Consider the following 14,015-nt stretch of genomic DNA (forward strand, 5'->3'; position numbering starts at 1 on the left):
TTCACAACGTCCAACTCTTATTAAACGGAATACAGTGATTCCAAGCAATAATTATAGACTAATAAAGATTCTTAACCGCTAGCATTTTATAAACATTTAGCAGCAGACGTTAATAAATCTGGAAAAAAAAATGTAATTCAGACTAATAAGACACGTTTAACGAGCGTCTTTAATGGTTCGATTAATCGAAGACATACGCCGTATACGAAGCAATTAAGTGTTTCTAATTGGCCAGAAACCCAAGTGTTACCTTCGTGTTTAAGTAAAAAGGAGAAAATAGCGAGTGAGGGGGAAATGAAGACGCTTTGTTCCTTGAACAGGATGATCGTGCTAATATTTAAGGTCGAATGAAGAGAAGGTGTTATGCAACTGGTAGTAAATTTAAACCGACCAATCGAGGTTGCGTAATAGGGTCCTTTGTAGTTGTGCATCCAAGCTGAAAATTCTAAAAATTCGACTGAAATATTTTTGTGAATTTTTTTTTACGGCAAGCAAATATCACAGAAATATTTGAATAGTAATTTCATTGCTTTTCTCATAAATGGTATTACCAGGTTCAATTGCTTTATTGTTCAATGTTAATGAGAATTTGTACACACTTTTTGAATGGAAGAAAATAAAAGGTGACGTTAAATGGAAATTTCAATGAAAGTAATTGTAGAAATATTTAAACAGCCATTCAGCTGGTCTTCTAAGGAATTTCATCATGTCTTGCATTATCCTGCATGCATCATCCTAATGAAACAGTACTTACTTAGAATTAATGATAATTATTCCTTTGTAGAATTTATTAATTTTACGACTCTGTTATTAAATATTCATTCCTATTAGTCGTATAAAGTGTTGTAATATTAAAATTTTAAATAAAAGACTACGATTAAGTTTCTCCCACAGGTGAAAATTGTGATTTGTCGTAGAAAAATAATTACTACAGAGTACCGAAATTAGCTTAATAAATGACAAAATCGTTGTATAAACTCTGCACGGTATTTAATTACATTTCTTACAACGTAATCGTCCACCACTTAGCAAAGAATAATTCAACAATATTGTTTCCATAATTATTTCTCAATATTAGAATCACTTGTTACACGAAAGCAAATTGTTACAATTACTTTTGCAATTATTACAATTATTCAAATGATTGAAATTATTCCACAGAGCTTCTTGCAACGTTAGAACAAAAACTGTTCGCCATATTAAAAGAAAATAATTATTTTTCACTAAGTGCCTTACAATGCAGAAACGAAATTATTCCCCAATACCGAAAGCACTTGCTGTACAATGAAAAAGTCGTTCTCATAATACTTAATCTTGCTTAAGAAGATATACAACTTCCCTACTCCATAAAACAGAATTATGCTCCAATAAAAGATATCTCCGAGCGCGTAACAGCTAGTTATTAACCTCTGCGTTAAAAGTCGTCTGAAACACTCTCGACGAAATAGTACAACGTATTCTTTTATATAACAATTACACACAATGTCTGGTTTTTTCGTCGCTCCATTTACGCGAACGACGCGTCGCGATATCATAATCGTTAGAAAGCGATGACGTATCGGAGCAAATTGCGGAGCTTCTCGTCCTTTTACCATCGCTACTCGATTTTGCAACGGTTCTTTGCTCACCTTCACTTTCATCCTCCTAGATCTTGTTCTTCTTCCCCCGCCGGTCTTGTCCTTTCTTGATCGAGAACCTCGATTTTTAAGCGCCTCCGGCGAATGGATCTTCATCGGACGTGTGCAATTCGTTTAGTAGAACGATCTAACACGTTCGCTACCGCCAGAAAATCGTAATAGACATACTATATGCCACCAATTCGTTACTTTCCAGCCAGACACATGATTTTCACGAGAATTTTCGATAATCTTCGACCACACTTCGGTGGCAGCGGTGACCGATCGGTACGTTGTCGACACAGTGTCGACGGTGGCACACGGGACGTGTCATTCTGTGTCGACAATGCTTCGACGGTGGCACACGGGGCGTGTTATTCTGTGTCGACAATGCTTCGACGATGGCAGCGAGGGGGGGGGGCTTCAATTTGTGTGACAAAATAATCAATTTTTTTTTTTTGCATATATTGAAAGCACGACATCTCAGAAATATGATCGTATAATATTAAGGACGAATTCATCAAAATAACGATGCACACGTTTATAGACGAAAAAAATCCCTTAGTTACCCCTTAAGTAAGGCTATCAGTGCAATAGCGACCTAACCTCAAAAAGTTCGTTATCAGATTACGGCTAATGTAATTATCGAAGTTTTAAAATATTTGTTGAAGGTTTTGCTCTTAGGTACATATGTATGATTTTTTTTTTTTTAAGGTTAAGTTAAGTCACTGTAGAATTGAAGTTTTGCTGTACGCAAGGTGATTTATGCTGACATTTGAATTCACCGAAAATTGTAGGTTAGGTCGCTATCGAATTGATAACCTCAAATAACAGTTCAACTGGTCGTCCTCGGTTAACAGGTTAACAGACGCTGGCTGGAGGACGATCCGCAGGAGGAAGCGGCTCGTCTCTGAGCCAGCTGGTTTTATTAGAGTCGAAAGGGCACTCTGGCACGCGGGTGTATTGTAAAATCACGTAAGAAGAGCACCTTTCACCTTCTCGAGCGCGCGTACAGGCCGCTTTTAAACCGAATATCCGCGGTTACGAAGGAACGTCGATAATGCACAGTCAGCGTGGGCGATCTATCGATACAGGAAACATTTCGCCTCTCTTTTAGCCTCTGTACACGTGTACAAACGTACTCACTGTTGTGTGTCGTTGTGTGAATGGGATAGCTTCTTTTTATAATCTGCTTGGCATTCTTCTCTGTTTCCTCATGCAGGATAACCGATTCTGCCTTCTACTGGCCGATCAAGCGAGAAAGCAGTATCACGGGACACTTGGCACTTGTGTCTGGAATTATTCTGTAGGAACGTTGCAGATTTTTGGGGCTAATTTGGAAATTGGGAATTATTCTTGCAATGATGTGATTGTAAACACTTTGCAATTATGACTGGAAATATTTGTGGAGGATTGTTGCAGATTTTGGGGGCAAATTTGAAAATTTGAAGAAGCACTATTATTAGGAATTATGAAGAATTATGAATTCTTAATATTAATGATTATTAGGAAGAATTGTTATTAGTATGATGTGATTTTGGATAGAGTGATGTTAAATTGAGTTTGATCAGGATTAGTCTAAGGACAAATGTTTTTAGTAAAATGAAAATAGTAGGAATTAGACACAAACGAGAAAAGGAAGATTTTTATTTTTCTAATTTTTACAACAATTCTATACAATGATAACTTCAACATCGTGGTGTTGTTATATCAATTCCTTGAAATTTAGCATTTACAATTATACTAAAAATTCAATTACACTAAAAAGAAGATAGTGTGCATGTACGAATAAAATTAAGAAACGAGTATTTTGAGCACTGATTGGTACAAAATAATTTTCGAAACAATAATAATTTAATTTAATTTTTCTAATTTTTCCAGAATTGTGTATCTACGATACTTACAACGTTGTGGTATGAAATCCTTGAATTAGAGAATAAAATTCAATTACACTAGAAATCCTTGAAATCTCTCTCTCTCGAGACTAACGAGACACAAAAGTGAGCTTTTGTTCTTTGGACAATTGTTACAAAGTATCACGTTATATTATATTGGGTGAGAAAAATCGTAGACTCGTTGAAAGGAATTGCGAGCAAAGATCAGAGCGTTCGAGAGATGAGCAAGATTGAGCAATCCTGTTGCTGGATGTAGTAACAACATCTTAGAGACGCTACTGTAACGGTAATATCACGGTAATGGCTGTAACTGTTGCGATAATCGAGCCTCGGTTTCTTCTCGTTTCTCCTTGCATCTTTGGTCTCCTTTTCGTTCACCTTGTTCCGCTTCGCGAACACATTTCTTCGCTTCGAAATTGGATAAAAAGAACACGCAACTTCTGCTTCTTGCGAGTGTCGTCAATATCACGACGCAGTGAAATCTATTTAACCCTTTCGTTTCGAAATTATTCTGAAAAGGATTGAAAAGAATTTTTGTTGCAATTTCTGCGCGTGCTGACTGGTACGAACGTATCGGTTGGTAGAAATAACGAAGTTCTTATGTGTAATAGTTACCTGAGACATTCGATTAAGGTGAATTGCTCGTGAAATACTTGTTCATAAATAAAGTAAAAATTATTCTTGGTATTTAAACAATTATTTTAACACATTCGCAGCCACTGACGTAGTAGCATGTATGTCTTCTTATATTTTAATTAATTAAATGATTTGATTTTTATTTTAATTAATTAAAATGAATTTTAACAATTTTAAATTACTTCCAACCCGAAAATCAAGGAAATGAAGTATGATAAAATTAAAATAAGCAAATTTTCGAACGAATTAAGTAGATTTCAAGCAAATTTCAAATAAATAAAGAAATAAATTTCTTTCAATTTCAAACAACACGTAATTGCAGGCATGATATTTCAAAGCAAATTTTATAGATTTCATTCTTACCTGGACTCCGAGGCAGTCAGCAATAAATTTAAGTTTGTTATACTCGTCCTGAAGTTCCAGAAATGTGATAAAATTGTCAGATACGATAGTTGTAGTATTGTGCGATAATATTGTATATTTAACGAGGAGGTTTAACAACGTTTACGAAAAAGCTACGTAGAAAGTGAGCAGTATGGTTGCAATAGAAACGAGAGAATTTATTATTTTATTAGATGTGAAATTAAAAAGTTTTCGTTTCTCATTTTTTTTTTATGCTTCCAATTTATTTATTTACTTTTTTGATTTTCTACTTTTTGGACTGCGTGAAATATTCATTGGTTCCTGCTACGAAAAGAAATTAATTAATTTTAGTTTTACATTGCAAAACGAATAATTGAATGTTCTTTCAATGTTGCTTTTCTTCCAGATTTCCCTTTGAATATTTACTTCTTTCGTATTCGCTCTTCCATTTTGCAATTGTCCTTGAATATATTTTCCTTCTTGCGTTGCACGCAAAATGACTAATGAACATTTCTAAAAATTCCAGCATTTAGAAATTCACTTCATACTTCATGAATCCAGATGCTTATTTCGATTTTCCTTTCATTAATTCATACTTCTACATTTACTACTCGTTACGGAATAATTAACTTCCATTTTAGAGAATTTATTCAATTTTTTCTACTAAGTTTCACAATAGGAGAATTAAGATCCTGCAAATCAGTGGCAAAATTTCACTTCCTGTGAATCAATGGAAAATAACTTAAACTCAGAGAAATGACATTACTTAAATTAAATTAGTTAATTTTATTAATTAAATTAGTCTTACTTCTTTTCCTACGTTTCTTTTCGCAAAGATTTATCGCGTATATACAGTGTTTACATTCTATACTTTTGCAGAACTTAAACCTAAAATAATTACATCGCTTATGACACAATCTAAAAAAAAAAAAAAAAATGAATACAATTTCCTTTTCTACGTTTATCGTGACAAATTTCAGTCGAGCTTCCAGAAGATCAATTTGCCAGGTAAACATTCAAACAAGTGTCAAACTAGTGTTCAATTCGGTAGTCGAACAGAGTCAGCAATTATCAGGCTGATAGTTGGCTGACCTTTTCCCTGCAACTTTTCTGGTCCTCGTTTCTCAAGATTTAATTGTCCCATTGTTGGCCCCTGTTCAGCGAATCGCCATAGGTAGGTACTAATTGTTTTGTTCGTTTGATAATTCGCTACGTGGGAAGTTTCGATTGTTGCACGAGTCGACGAATGTTCGATCACGATTTCGAATAATCGTTCCAATCGCACGTTCTCAAATTAATCGATTATATAATTCGATAATTCGTCCCGTGAATTATTGCCAATTCCATTTTATCGTCGTTTATACATTTATTATACGTGTATATATGTAAGTGTATACATGAAGGTAAATTATCGATAAGCAATGAAATGAAAATTTTGCGAATAGATATGACTATGACTATTACACAGAGGTAGAGAATTCTCATGATTAGCATGCGTGTTACGATATTTCTCGCAGAGAGGTTCTCGTACGTGGCGCTATTTTAATTATAGTATAGATCGAGCGGCTCGTTTTCATAAACTGAGGCTCGTTAAGTAAACGGAAGTCGTTGGTGCACCCACATGGAAACGACTGTCGATCGAATTTCCCATAGCTGCCACGGTATGAGCATTTGGAAAATTAAAGGGAATGCGTGATTTTGCGTAATCTCTGACTCGAGGTATCGGTTTATGAATTTTTAAGACACCGTGTATTGCGGAAGGATATGATAATAATCTCTATGTCTTAATGAAATTGAAATTTTCCATTTACACTGTAGAATCTTACAAAAAGTAGAAACCACCCCCGACAGTATGATCCCTATATAATTGTCCACCCAGTATGTATGCTTCTCAAGAGAACTGGTTCCAATTTTCTAATCTGGTAGCAACCAGATTAAAATTTTCTGTTTATACAACAGAATCTTGCAAAGAAAAAGAAGCTATACCCAGTACTATGATTCCTTTATAATCGACGACCCAGTATATATAATCTTTTAACAAAATTTATTTTACTTTCTTAATCTCATATCAATTAAATTTAAATTTTCCCCTCATGCCACAAAATCTTACAATAGAAAAAAGCTTTTCTCAGTACTATGATCCCATTATAATCGACCACCCAGTACATATATCTTTTTAACAAAATTTATTTAAATTTCTTAATCTCATACCAATTAAATTTAGATTTTCCCCTCACGCCACAAAATCTTACAATAGAAAAAAGCTTTTCTCAGTACTATGATCCCATTATAATCGACCACCCAGTATATACAATTTTCTAAAAAGTTTATTTTACTTTCTCAAACTCGCGACAACTGAATTAAAACTTTTCCTTCACACCACAAAATCTTACAATAAAAAGTAGCTTTTCTCAGTACTATGATCTCATTATAATCGACCACCCAGTATATACAATTTTCTAAAAAGTTTATTTTACTTTCTCAAACTCGCGACAACTGAATTAAAACTTTTCCTTCACACCACAAAATCTTACAATAAAAAGTAGCTTTTCTCAGTACTATGATCTCATTATAATCGACCACCCAGTATATACAATTTTCTAAAAAGTTTATTTTACTTTCTCAAACTCGCAACAACTGAATTAAAACTTTTCCTTCACACCACAAAATCTTACAATAGAAAGAAGCTTTTCTCAGTACTATGATCCCATTATAATCGACCACCCAGTATATACAATTTTCTAAAAAGTTTATTTTACTTTCTCAAACTCGCAACAACTGAATTAAAACTTTTCCTTCACACCACAAAATCTTGCAAAAAAACGAAAACTATCCCAAATATGTACTATGATCCTTTTACAATCGACTACCCGGTATATCTGTGTCTCAACAAGATTGATTATAATTTTCTGACCTCGTGACAACCAAATAAAAATTTTCTCCTCACACCGCAGAATCTTACAAAAAAAAAAAAAAAAAGCAAACAAAAACTACTCCCAGCGCAACGATACCGTTACAATCGACCACCCGGTATTTAGTCCACACGAGAAAACCAGATCTCGAATCAGATCAGCTGCGCGCACCTTATCGTCCCCGGGCGCAGGCAGCTCTCGTTCGATTCACCTGGACGAATGTAACAACTGTCAAGACTTGTCCCGCGAAGACGAGCACCGGGCCCCGGTTAGTTGGCAGATCTAAATGTCACGGGATTCACACAGGCATTACATGCTGAAGGGATTATATCATTGCTGGTTCAGAAGATGCTACCGATCGAGAGAAACGGGAGAGAAAAAATGTAGAGGGAAGAAGGTGCAGATGCGTGTGCGTTTCTGGTATGCAACGCGCGGCATCGATTAACGAACTTAACGATTGGAATCTGAATGGCAGATAAATTGCGCGAACGCAGATGATACCGGGTAGGTGATGAAAGATTCTGACGATGACGCGAGTGAGGTATATAATCATGCTCGATCCCTGATCATGTCCTCCTTGTGTCAGTTTGCTTGTGAAGAAACGAATCTGATTTGGAAATGTTCTCTTCTTTTGCCACGATACGAAATTACATTTTCGTTTCGAGAAGTGGAACGTGTGATCTTGCTAATTTCACGCTGATGGCTCGATGATTGATCATTCGAGTGTTTCGAGGAACACGCGGTGCTAATTGATTATTTGCATGTATATAAGGTGACTTAATAGTGAAGTCTGTTGACTTTTCTTGCTTTTTCTTTTTTCTTTTATTCGTGACTTATGAATGATCAGACGTTTAAAGAAATAAATAAACAGGCAACCAGGCGAATATATAAAGTGAGCAAATCGGTGGATTTTCGTGATATTTTGTCGAATAGAGAAATACTCGTAAGGAATTTTAATAATCCGGGTTAAATATTGAGAAACATAGATTGAACTGGAGTTGAATATTTTATTAAGTAAGCAATCAAACAGGTAAATAATTAAATGAATGAACTTAATTTAATTTAAAGAAAAAACGTTCCACCGATTGTCTTTTAGATAAAAAATAAATTTCAGAATTCAAAATTAAGCTGAAATTCAATTCAAAGAAACAACGAGGAATCACTGAAGAAATCTTTGTTATAAAATTCCAGAGAAATTGAAATAAAATTCCACCGATTGTCTTTTAGATAAAAAATAAATTTCAGAATTCAAAATTAAGCTGAAATTCAATTCAAAGAAACAACGAGGAATCACTGAAGAAATCTTTGTTATAAAATTCCAGAGAAATTGAAATAAAATCCCATTGATTGTCTTCCTGATAAAAACAAGGAAAAGATCGGCTTAATGTTCGAAGAATCAACTTTTCGCCTGAAAGTTTAAAACTTCTTCGCAGATTCGTTGACCTTTCGCCCAGATATTTCTGATTATGTCACGTGACTTCAGTTTCCGTCAATTTCACCGGAGGCAATGTCATTAATAACATCGCGCAGCTTTCTCGAGATGAAAGAGCGATCATCAGGTTCGTAGGCGAGAGCCTGAGAGAAAAATCCTTTTCGCGTTATGATAATGTTTCGTAATTATTGAACGTAAAGTTTAGTAAATAACGACACTTTTCTTTCGTACAACTTCTCGGAATTTTCCTGATAATTTATTATTTACACATTTTCGAATATTACACCCGGTATATTAGCTAGACATAAAAATTCAAATTGTTACGTTAATTGTAAGGTGAAGAAAAATTCTTTTTTTTTTAATTCTCACTGGTAAGTTCGTTCGATATATTATTTAACGTAATTCGAAATAAGTATAAACAAGTATAATTATACGTGGTGAAAGAAAAGGAAAATTAAGAAGTTCGGCAGGAATTTGTGTCACTGACACACTTTACTTCAAACTGAAAACAGATACATTGTTAAGAATCTTTCATTGAGGTTGTACAAATGAATGGTACAATTGAATATTTGATGAAAAATAAAAAAAATTGGAAAGCTCATTAGTGATATTCTTTTCTGACCCCATTTTAGACAGTTTTCATAAGGAACTGGGTTAAATGTGAACATTACAAATGCGTGCTCTTATAATAAGTTCTGCAAAGTATCTGGACCAATGACACACTTCTGGTTCCAACTGACGAAAATTCGTTTCAAAAGTGGGTGTATCGTGTACAGTTGGGATACGCGTATTGTAAATTTTCAGAAGAGGTTAGAAAGGGAAAGGTGGAAGAAATGGAAAGCGTGGTCCCACATGTCGGAATTCCATCGTAGAAACCGAAATTCGATAAATCATTCTCTCGATGTAAATACTGTCACAATAGAAAGTGTTTTTCTTCTCATTGAGAGGAGTTGTTGCTTTTAGAAATACGATTCCTTTTTTCTTTTCTTTTTCGAAGTTCACTGGAGTTTCGACCATTGCGAATTTTTATTTATACAGAAATTCTTTCCTTTCGTTTAAACAAGTTTTTTAATGGTTTTCAATATTGTTAATTGATACGATATTACTCGAGATAAAAAATTGAACGATTTTAAATGATCCATTTTATTATACAAAATTTCACAATATTTTAATAGAAGTTCGAAAACATGAAATTTGTTTCTGATAGGAATTCGTAGATCATTTAAAATGCACAGTTAAAATTCGTAAGAAAGGGAGCAATAAATTTATTATTGTTTAAAAAATTCTAATCACATTTCCATGATTTTCAATATTTTCCATGTATATTTTTCAGTATTAAAAATTTGCGCACTTTCAGTTTAGCAATTTTTGCAATAGTAATTCGACAACTTTACTTAGATTGTTATTTTATTGCAATACTTTCGGATAATTTTATCAACGATAATTGCTACATGTAAAAACCCCTCGAATCAAACGCTTTCGACTAATTCTTATCATGATGCAATGAAAACACACATTACCAACCAAACCACGTCATCAATCAGCAAATTTTATTTCAATAATTTCCCATGTTTTCCTTGTATAGTTTTCCGTTTAGCATCTCGCAATCAACATTCGCATTTACCCGTGATAGAGTTATTTGTCAAAAAACAAAAAGCTAATTTTCACTATTTACTATATTTTCACACTGTTTACAATAAATACAAGCAAATTAAGTCACAAAATATGTGGATCTTTTTGCCAGATTTTGAAAGGTTAAGGGGGAAGCCCGGAAAATGAGGGATCTTTAGCAATTTTTTTTGGCTAAACTAGTAAACGTATCATAATAATTCTTTCTTCGATGGAAAGGGGCATCCTTAGGCTACAATAAAAGAATTTTGTTCAATGTCACTTTTAATACTGTTGTAGTAAATTTTTTACTTTCATTTCGCACTGTCGGAAACAAACTTTTTGAGGTTAGGTCACTATACTGATGGTCTCATTTAAGGGGTTACGTACACCTAGGAAGGCTAAACGTAGGAGCTTATTTTAGAACTTTTTTCCGCCTATATCGTTGATTTTATTGAATGATTATTATTAACCTTTCAACCCTCGTACACTGTTCGGGTCAATTTGACCAGAAACCGAACTTAGGCGTTAAACTACTCGTGAGTAAAAAATCACAACAAGCAAAGCCATTATATAAAAGAATTGTTTGTTTTTCATATATGAATAATATACCATTTTTATATAATTATGCGTTCAATATTTCTACGAATATTGCGTATATTCTCATATGCATGGAAATTGGATTTACTTATATATTACCATACTTTTCCATAGCATCGTCTTATAAGGCATAAAAAGCCATTAAATTGTTATTATAAACATTCTTTTATATCTATTACATTTTTAAAGATATACAGGGAAGTAAGGTAACACTTATCTTCATTCAAGGGCTATTTTCACCCCGAAGAACCGAAAAAGGGCCAAAAAAAATTGCCCGATACTTCCCTCGAGGTCCCCTACAAATCTGCAAACTTTCGACAAAATCGGAATTTTCGGGTTGCCGAAGTTCCCTTCTCAGTTAACAGGTTAATAACATTTTCGAGATGTTGCACTTCCAATCTGTACAAAAAAATAAAGAAAATTGATTTTTCGACACTTATTAGCCCCTCCCAAAATCTCCCTCTTCTCGTCTTTTCAACCTGCAGACTTCCGTTTTCACACGATCTTGCCCACGCGGGAGCCACGATATCATGGAAATCGATTGCAGCTATGCAAAAGACCTCGATCGCGAATATTAGATTCGCGAGAGATCGACAGGATCCGGGGACGATTGTGATTGGATGGCCCGCGTGCACACCGGATGACCTCGGCCTACAACTGGCCACTCGATCAGCGACATTCTATTTTATTAGTAACCATTTTTCTGACGACCACCGATTGAAATCAATGCTCCTGTCGGATCCGGTGACAGGTCACTCTGAAATCTGTTTCCTTTTTTCCTTTTTTCTTGTCGTGCAGATCCGGTTGTTTAACGATGAAAATGAGATGCGATGGAATGTGTCAGTGAGATGCATTGAAGAAGGAAGTGTGAAAGAAAGCATGTCTGGTTGTTTGGAAGCTTTTCGATTCTGAACGTTGTTCGACTTGGAAGGTTGGAGATTTTTTTTGTATTTGCACGAATGATCGTAGTGCATAGGTATTTTTGAGTGGAATTGATAGAATTGATGCATTTTAGGTATTTTTAATTTAGTGTTTATAAGTTTCATACAATTTATGCAATTTGGGTATTTTTTGAAATAGTTCGAAAGTCTCGAGAATAAGAAAGAATAATTACATACATAATAAGCATTAAATTATTTTTTACCGTTCAAATGAATAAATAAGAGAGTTCTTTTTGAATAGAGGATGACATTGTTGAGTGATGTGAATGAGTAAAAGTGGTTTTGGTGAATGTGGAAAAATTTAGCAATCTGAATTTGTAAAATTTTGCTATTTATTGTATTCTTCTGAGTATATATTTCAGTTGTTTTTCAATTTTGTTCACAAAATAGATTATTTCGATATACAACTGAGAATTATCACTCTTAGAAGCTCACAGCTTAACGTAAATATAACAATATAATAATAAGTATAAATTTGAATATAAATTTTAATGTAAATTTTTTAATAGACAAGCATAGAATATTCCAGAGCAACGACCTCGGTGCGTGTCGATAGTTGCTCGTAATTATAACTGTAACTGGTGTAACAGGGTCTCCGGGTAGAAGTGTTGCGCAAACGCATAAATTAGTCCGGCAAATTATCCTCGCGCCGAACACGCAGTCCTTTCTTTCGTGTTCTCTGACATGAAAATTAGTTTTCCCCTTTTTCTTTACACTTTTACTTACGAATATTCTCTCTCCCCCTTTCTTTTATTATCATTGCAAATGACTTAATTGGGGTGTGATTCGGTTTTCTGTTGCAGTTTTACTGTCGATCTTCAACCTCCAGCATGGCTCCTTGTTATGCAGCGCGGGGGAACCTGGCGTAAGTATTAGAATCTGTTCGAAATATTGAAAATGTTCGCAATAAAACTATAACAATAATTGAAATATTAATAATTAGAAATGTATTCAATAAAAATAAAGTAATAATTAAAAATATTGGCAATGAAAGTATAATAATTACAAATATTTGCGATGAACATATAATAACTAAAAATATTAATAATTAGAAATATTTGCAATGGAAATATAATAACTAAAAATGTTGCCAATAAAAGTATAATAATTGTTATGTTGAAGACGTTTTAATGTGAGATCGCACTAGTGAAACAGAAATGCATTACACTTGGAAATGAAGAAAAATTAGAATGTAGCAAAAATTAGCAATTTTTCCAAAATAGGTATTTAATTTTCCTAGGAAATTCTTTTCGATTTTTTCACAAATCTTCGAAATATTCTGTATACTGAAATTTCTGAAAAATATTAGAAATTTACTTTGGACGAGTAACTTTCAATTTTACTTGGTTTTCTGTTACTTGACAAGTATTTGGACTTCGACAACCTGCCGGAGACGAACTTTTCGTGTCAGGGGAAGGTGATTGGTGGCTATTACGCGGATGTTGAGGCTGGATGTCAGATGTTCCACGTTTGCACGATCGGTCAGAAAGGTAATTCAGTAATATTTCTACAGCCAGCTGTTTTCAACCAACTAATTATATTCCTCAAAATGCAACATTGGTTGAAACACATAGTTCTGTCTTCACATCAACAAAATCATATAATTAATGCAGACACGTAAAGGCGCACCTGTATTTCTGATTAATTATCTCAAGTCACAAATTGCTTTATTTATTTGCTAACGACATCTACCTTATAATTAATACAGTGATTAACAACAAGAAAACTTCATAATACAACAGGTGTATGTACTTTTCATCCGTGTAAAATTCTAACAAGATTGCCGAAAAAAATTTTTTTACAAAAATAACAAACGAACTTTCATTTCTCACAAGTCAATTTCTCTACATTCAACTGAAAAATAGAATACCACTGTTCTCGATTTCATATTTCGACTGCTTGAAACTGCGTTGGAAACTAAAAAATTGCACAATTTGAAATGAGTCGATGAAAAATCGTGAAAAAAATCAATTTTCGCGTCGAACAAAGTTGAAATAATCGCAAAAAATTCG

General features: G+C 34.0%; 1 protein-coding gene across 1 annotated transcript in view; it reads left to right on the plus strand.

The window, feature by feature from the left end:
* Window positions 1–14,015, plus strand: part of LOC108574689 (muscle M-line assembly protein unc-89-like) — a 49,952-nt gene that overhangs the window by 25,852 nt on the left and 10,085 nt on the right. The window contains exons 3-4 of the mRNA XM_017937351.1: window positions 12,807–12,868; window positions 13,370–13,493. Of these exons, the coding sequence (XP_017792840.1) occupies window positions 12,807–12,868; window positions 13,370–13,493 (186 nt within the window). The remainder of the gene's footprint in view (window positions 1–12,806; window positions 12,869–13,369; window positions 13,494–14,015) is intronic.

Source organism: Habropoda laboriosa, unplaced genomic scaffold (assembly GCF_001263275.1).
Source record: "Habropoda laboriosa isolate 0110345459 unplaced genomic scaffold, ASM126327v1 scaffold12, whole genome shotgun sequence".
NCBI classification, from domain to species: domain Eukaryota; kingdom Metazoa; phylum Arthropoda; class Insecta; order Hymenoptera; family Apidae; genus Habropoda; species Habropoda laboriosa.